The following is a 7,359-nucleotide window of genomic DNA, read 5'->3' as shown; positions in this document are numbered from 1 at the left end:
TGGTTCTATAAGCGTACAGGCTCTGTGTATTTATGAGTGTATGGGAAGAATAAAAGAATAGATTTATGCCATATTACCCAGCCACCTCTTCATTAAGGAGCTGTTTTCCTGTAAGCGCCTCTATTTGAATAGCTAAATTGTCCAAGCAGTGTGCAAACGACAACTAATAGCCCAGTGCCCTTGTCACAGACAGCCCCACTGCCAAAGTCAAAGTAAAGAATCTTGGAACTGAGACTGTAATGTGTGTGTGTGTGTGTGTGTGTGTGTGTGTGTGTGTGTGTGTGTGTGTGTGTGTGTGTGTGTGTGTGTGTGTGTGTGTGTGTGTGTGTGTGTGTGTGTGTGTGTGTGTGTGTGTGTGCTTGTGTGTGTGCCTAAAAGCATGTTCAGTAGGAGTGTTTTTGTACATATTTGCATCCCTAATTTGTTTTTATATTGCAATTTACACTTGTGTGTTACTGCTCTTGGCCCCATGATTGGCTGCATCCTGTTCAGGGTGTACCCTTGCGCCCAATGACAGCTGGGATAGGCTTTCCACTAATGATCCCAAAAGGGGAAAACGGTACAGATAATGGATGGATGATTAATGTTATTTTTCTTGGGAAAGTCGTCAGAGGACACCTATGTTAAATTTATCCACATTTACCCCAGCCCCTAATGCCATGTGGGAATTGAGTTTGACTACCAGGTATTGCTAGCATTTGCCAAATTAATCAGTGTGCTAAGGGTCTCTGTCTTTATCTTTAAGCTTTTGATGAAATACTGGAAGCTTTTGATGAATAGGTTATACTGTAAATTTGCAGTGAATAGGTTGTTAAAGCAGGCACGACCACACTGTAATCTATGTGGTTTGGTCAATGTCCTTAAGAAAAATAAGCGAAACAGAACCAAACAAGTTATTGAGATTGTCCACCTAATCTCTTTCAGAGTCTGTGGGGCGGTGGTGGCTCAGCAGTACAGTTGGTCCAATCTCAACTGCAAGGTCAAGAGGTTAGAGCCAAGGTCTTGCTTTCCACATGTTGTGCCCTTGGTGTGTGAAAGAGATTAGTTACTGGTACTTTACACATAGTGGCCTCTGCCAGTAGTGCACAAATGCGGTATGTTATGTAGCATTTTGAGCAGTCTGAAGACCCTTAACACAGCAATATCCCATATTGTGCCCTGTTATCATGAGCCATCTCAAGTTTTTTTTTTTTCATAGTCTTCCATTGTTCTTTGTGTTTACTGCCTTCTTAACAGTGTTTTCATCTATTTTCATGGCTTTCCCCCCAAAAAACGATGATGTCTGATTAACAAGACTTCTCTCAGTGCATTGGTGGGAAAACAGTTAATCTACCAGGGTTCAAGATCAGAGCCATTTTCCTGATATCGGTCTGTTTTTTTTACAGCAACTGTCTACTGGGGAGTGATCTATAAGGATCAAGTACTGAACACTGCTTGGTCATAAAACATCTTAATGGGGACCTGGAACACCTCTGATGACAATAAGAATAGTCACACCCAATCCTTTAACTCACCTGTGTGTTTGATAAATAAGAAATAAAAGATATATTTTACCATGGGTAAGCTAAATAGAGGCTGATAGGTGGAATATGTTACCTTTGATCAGCTCCACATTGACACCAAAGTGACTTTTAAGTGAGTTTTTGTCTGTGTTGAATATTTTACTGTACATGAGTGAGCATCATGCATTACTCATTGTGATGAGCACAACCTGAATCTGCATATTTCACTCTGACTGAGATAGTGTGTGCTTCCATAACTTGCCTCAGTGTGTGACTTGTGTAAAACCTTGTAAAATTGTCTCTCAAGTCCCACACTGTCCCCTTGAGCCGCAACAAAACTTGTACTCAAGGTTACAACTGCAAACAGGAGATTGGAACTCTGGGTAACTTTTTTTTTTTTCTTTATTGTGAAAGGAGACCTCTAGCAGGTGAAACAACAACCTTGAATTTTGAGAGGTAACCGGAAAGTTGGGACATGGTGGAAATCGACCTATGGTTTGTACTCAAACTTCCTGTGCTTAAAATTCCTGACCATTTCCATTAGTAGAGGAGTGAGGTGTATGAAAGGATTTTTGCCGCTGAATTTTTCACAGAGCGCTGAAACAGCTCTGCAATGAGCCGGACAGGGAATTATAAGACCCAGGGTAGAGGGAAGTCTGAGTAAAACACATTTGTTATAACCCAGGAGTCTAAGCCCATGAAACCTGTTTCTGGAGTAGTTTGGAGAAATAGTTGGAAAAAATCTTCCAACTAGTTTCTGCAGAATCATCTTGGGTCCATCTGAGAGACAGATAACTGAAAAAACATGAAAGGAGAGCAGGAACACAATCGCCTCAGATGTCTGTGCTGACAGTAAAATTTAAGAAAAAAAACATGCCAAGTGAATAATTTAACTATTTCTTAGTGAACAGTTCCCTCCAGTAGAGAATTAAGAAATAGGATTGCAAACCAATGACCCATATACACATTTTGTGTTTCCTCCTCTTCACTGTATTCAAAGAAATGCAAAATAAATAGGTTTCAGGATGCATCTTATTAGTGCTAATAAGGTTTTTTTGTTTAATGCTGACACAGTTGCAAGTTTGCAGAAGAGTCACCCCTGCTGATATACGATGTGTGTATCAGTCAGCATACTTTTACTTCAAAAGGTGGATGCTCGTGCACACAGTGGGACAACAATTAAAACCAACTCATTAATCCTAGCTCTGACAGGGGAAAACTGCTTCAGGGGTTATTTGTGACATTTCAGCATGGCTTCACCACTTTGTGAAGACCTGAGTCATATATAATGTTTTCGTTTTGCATCCATCATGGACATGAACAATTAGCAAGAGGGACAGAGATTTAACTGACTCTTCTGATCATGTCACTTTACGAAGCTTTGAAAATAGGAATCTCAGCTCGCAAAAACAAAAAGAATAAACACTGAAAGGTTGATAAATGTATTTACAATGTAAGGTTATTGCTGAAAATATCTCTAAGGACATTCAGTGTATATTACTTGTTCTTCTGATCCAAGTATTACCATGTAAATCATCATTTGAAGTAATCAAACTTAAAGAATATCCTAAGTTGCATTCAGGAACTAATTAAAAGTATGATTTTCATGATTTCAGTGGAAAGAGCCATAGGATCTTTGTATCAATATTATGCTGCCCCCTAGTGATTAAAACATGCAAATGTGACCGTTGTGATCCCAACTTACCAAATGCCTGTCACGCAGTAAAATAAATTTAAAGACAATGTGCAATAAAGTGAGAAAGTAGGTAAAGTGTGCCATAAGTAAAAAACAAGTAAGAAATGAAATTAGAAATAAGTACCAGAAAAGTGATGTATACATTACGCGGAAACAGTGTTTAATGTTTATTAACTTTGGTCTTATTGAGACAATATTTAAACATTTCTGTACCCTTCCCTGAGCAGAGCACACTGCATGGCTGATGGATGTGGAGAAACCAGTTGTCAGCTGAAACTATTTTATAGTTCCTTGTGCTTGGAATGCAGGAGAACTTTGGCTTTTTTCATGTTTTCTTCCACTGTTTAAAGAGAGAGGGGAGGAATTAGGAAATAAACAATGTCTAATTGTTAACTTGTAGCACAACATACTTCAGTTCTTTTGATCAAAGCTGTTGTAGATATGCAATTTGGTGAAAGGCAGATTTGAAATACAAGTCCTTGAGGTTTCACAAAAAAAAAGAACAACAAAAAAAATGTGTTCAATATTTATCTTAAGCGGCCAAAAAACAGACAAATGAAAAAATAACATGAAATGTTGGAAATAACACTGCTTTGTTTTGTTTGTAGGAGGCTGTCTTCTATCTGTTTGAACAACCTCACAGAAAATATATCATCTCAATAAAATTTGTATCAAAGAATATGAATTTTTTTAAAAGGGGGCAAACAGTCTGATACTCCTTATGGGTGGTATGTGTTTCAATTCTTAAAACTGTAACTAGAAAAGGAAGAGTCACTCACAAATGTCTATATCTTCAGTCATGTAAGTGAAGAGGTGGTCGCTGTGTATTCCCTGAATGTCGTTGCGCACCGTTTTGCTTGGATCTGTACAAAATATATCAGACACAGTATAAGCTGAGGAGAAGGATCATGTACATTTTAGGAGCATGTGTTTATGTAAAAAAAAAAAAGAAACAACATTCAGTAAAGATTAAATACAAAACATCAGATATATTGTTAAGATAACAGTTGCAATAACGAGAAAAAAAAAAGAGATTTGAAACCATCAGGAAATTGGGCTATGAACAAGGCTCTTAACTGTCCAGCCCCTTTACTCTATAGGACCCTGTTTTTGCATGTATGTTTGTGTGTTATGGCTTATGAATGTTTCACATACTCACTGATAAAGTGTGACAACTGAAATGAAAAAAAAGCCCTCTGATAATGTACTGTCCAGCCAAATAGTTTCTTGTTTAGCGATGAGTGAACAACAGAAGAGCTTATTATTATACCCCCAAACTTCCCACACATCCACCAAGAATACAGTACTAATGTGTGTCCATGCCATCTGTCATGTTGAATCCTTATTCATTTAAAATCCCTCAATGCTGCTCTGGTGTTTTTGAGTGACTGCAAGAATTGTTGAAGGATAAGCAGAGGAAGCATTTACCAACAAAGAGAATTCTGGGGACATAGTAGCCGTCAGGAGCCATATTTCTGTCTGCAGGCTCTTCCTGTTAAGAAAAAAATAATTAAAGAACGTTATTTGATTATGTGTAATAATTTATTTGTGACTTGGGGAAATTTGTTTGGTTTGTTAATGTTCCTACCACCAAGTTGAGCATGATGAAATCCTCTTTGGCCATTTTCAGGATGGACTTTTTGGCAACAAAAGCCTTCTTCAGCTCTGTGAAAAATATGTTCAGATTTCAGTTTATAGAAAACTGCAATATTTCAGATGGCCATTTATAGGTTTTGAAGTTGTTGTTCTAACACAAAGAGTAAAAAAATGTGTGAGAAAGAGTTCTAAATATGCTCATTTCCAGTAATCATAGAATGTGTCCCTGGGTTTTAATTCTTAACAAGTTTTGCAGGTGAGACCAAAGACATACCAAGTGGTCTTAGCAGAGCTTATACAGTATAATAAGACATACTGTAGGTGAATGAAATTAAACATTGTAATCATATTTAAATGAACCTGAGTCACAAAGGTTTTCACATAAGTTGTGTACGGGTATGTTTAGACTCTAAAATGCTTTAGTTTTTCCAGAAAGTAAAAACTAGGTGTCACATTCTGCCCCTGTATGTGGTCAGTAATGTTAAGACATCAAGAAACACCGGTGGAGACTTTCACAGAGCTGACTCAGGACACTAGCTGTTTGATTAATGAAAAAAAAAAATTAACCACTTTCTTTACAGTGCCTGTTGAGCATGTATTACAGAATGCACACATTACCTTCATCTTGGTTAGAGAGACAGTTCCATTTTTGTGCTTGTTTCTTGTTTTACATTCTTAATTTTGGCCACAAACAAAACAAACAAAACAAAAGTGCAGTACCTTGACTGTATGGGCAGTGTTCTCTATGATGGATGACCATCAGAGGCTTCCCACTGTGTAAGAGAATCATAGACAAACAACTGTATACATCTCTCAACACAACAAGCGGCATGACTAGTGTGAATGCAGTAATGTGCAACCTTATCCAAGAGGAACTGATTTCCCTGTGCCAGGTTTAGGTAACAATCAGGTTGTGGTATTTTAAGCATACCACCTGTTGGGCCAAAAACTTAAGCTTCAATAACATGGCAAAGAGCACATGCTGCAATTCCTATTTCCATTTTCTTCTTGCTGCCAACTTAGTGTGTCTTGCACAGACCAGGTCTTTTGCACAGACCTGGAATTAAACCTTCAGCCTTCCAGTTGAGAGCCAACCGGCTAATAAGATGTAGGAACTGTTCAACGATATCAGCGTGTACAGTCTCACCTTTTAGCCGTCTTTACCAGTGCTTCTTCATACGTTTTCACCCAAGAAATGCCTTTCCCCCATCCTGCAGTTCAAAACAGCAGTGCTCATTACCCAAATTCCACAGTTGTAATCTTAGAAACTGAAGCTATGCATATTTGACAAAAGGAGAGTTACCCACCTCTTGACAAGTCTTGAGGCTGTGCTGCCTTCTTCTTCTGTTCTCCAGCACTGGCACAGATGCCAAAGAACAAAGCTAACAAGACCCAGCGAAGCATCACTTTCTGTCCTCCCAGAGAGCTACAGTGACAGCTGAAAATTACAGCAGAATAAAACTGAGTAAGATAGTCATCCAGAGAACAAAAGTAATCAAAGGTTTTCTTAGAGCTTAGTTTTTATGATACCTGGACATACTGGTCTATGCACTGCTGACTCGCCTAACAAGCTTGACAAGGCCTTTTAAAGTGAGTCACTGACAGCAGTGATTTGAAATAAAGAGGAATTAAGGACAAGCCATATATGTATTAAATGTAAGCTCAAAGCTCAGAATGCAACCCTGGCGTAATATGATTTACAGACTGTATCCTTTAGATATCATGTGTGTTGTATAATGAAATACTGTACAACTGCACTATAACAAGTCCTTTGAAGCTTTTGCTATGACAAAAACCCATTAGTTAACAATGTAGCCAAACTACAGGTTTGAACAAAGATACATGTCAAAAATTTGGATTCAGTTTGCTGTCTTCATAATCCTTCATAACAAATTTACATCTTAAGATAGGCTATGAGCTTTTTATTCCACCAGGGGAATCAACCTCTGGCATAAGAACAAATTTTTTTTTATAGCAAAACAGAATTGAATTCATTGTTGAAATAATTTTGCCTGCTGAAGTGGCAGTGAAAAGTATCTTACCTGATCAGCATTGAAGCAACAAGCATCTGTGCTCACTCCTCTCTCTGTCTTCTCTTTTGTATGATGGCTTTTCCTTTCATCAAACTCACCAAACAGGTATTTTGAAATACTCACTGACAGAGAATGGAATCCAGTGCTAAAGGTTGATGGATTGACTTGAATACTATCTTTTTTACATGAGCATAGGGTCTAATGCATCAAAAATAGAATAAATTGCTTCGACTTATAATATAAAAGTCTAGCTTCTTGGATACATTTTCATTTTGTGAATGCGTAAAGAAAGAGTGGCAGTTAGATTTTAAATCAAGTTCCAACTGCACATCAGCTCTTCTATCAGAGGCTAATGAAAAATTATGCTCATTTTATGCAAATTGTTCAGAAATTCATGTCAGTGAGATAGATAGCCTTGCCACTGGCAAGAGTGGGCTCTGTCATCTGTTGTCGCTCCTTTTATTTATTTATTTATTTATTTATTTATTTATTTATTTATTTATCTATTTATTCATTCATTTAACATTTTACC

The 7,359-nt window shown here is 37.7% G+C and overlaps 1 protein-coding gene across 1 annotated transcript; it reads right to left on the bottom strand.

The window, feature by feature from the left end:
- Positions 1 to 3,441: 3,441 nt before the first annotated feature.
- agr1 (anterior gradient 1) lies at positions 3,442 to 6,944 on the bottom strand. Its single transcript, XM_074694154.1, has 8 exons — positions 6,837 to 6,944; positions 6,102 to 6,232; positions 5,942 to 6,005; positions 5,515 to 5,567; positions 4,787 to 4,863; positions 4,627 to 4,690; positions 3,978 to 4,061; positions 3,442 to 3,538 (listed from the first exon to the last, which is right to left on the bottom strand). Exons 1-8 carry the CDS (start codon positions 6,860 to 6,862, stop codon positions 3,480 to 3,482), a joined length of 558 nt encoding a protein of 185 aa, XP_074550255.1. The 5' UTR covers positions 6,863 to 6,944; the 3' UTR covers positions 3,442 to 3,479.
- Positions 6,945 to 7,359: the final 415 nt, after the last annotated feature.

This window comes from Halichoeres trimaculatus, unplaced genomic scaffold (assembly GCF_033239565.1).
Source record: "Halichoeres trimaculatus isolate MK-OKI-2021-1 unplaced genomic scaffold, fHalTri1.1 fHalTri1_scaffold_19, whole genome shotgun sequence".
NCBI lineage: Eukaryota > Metazoa > Chordata > Actinopteri > Labriformes > Labridae > Halichoeres > Halichoeres trimaculatus.
Note: the sequence above shows the minus strand (reverse complement) of the source record. Positions and strands in the feature narration are given on the sequence as shown.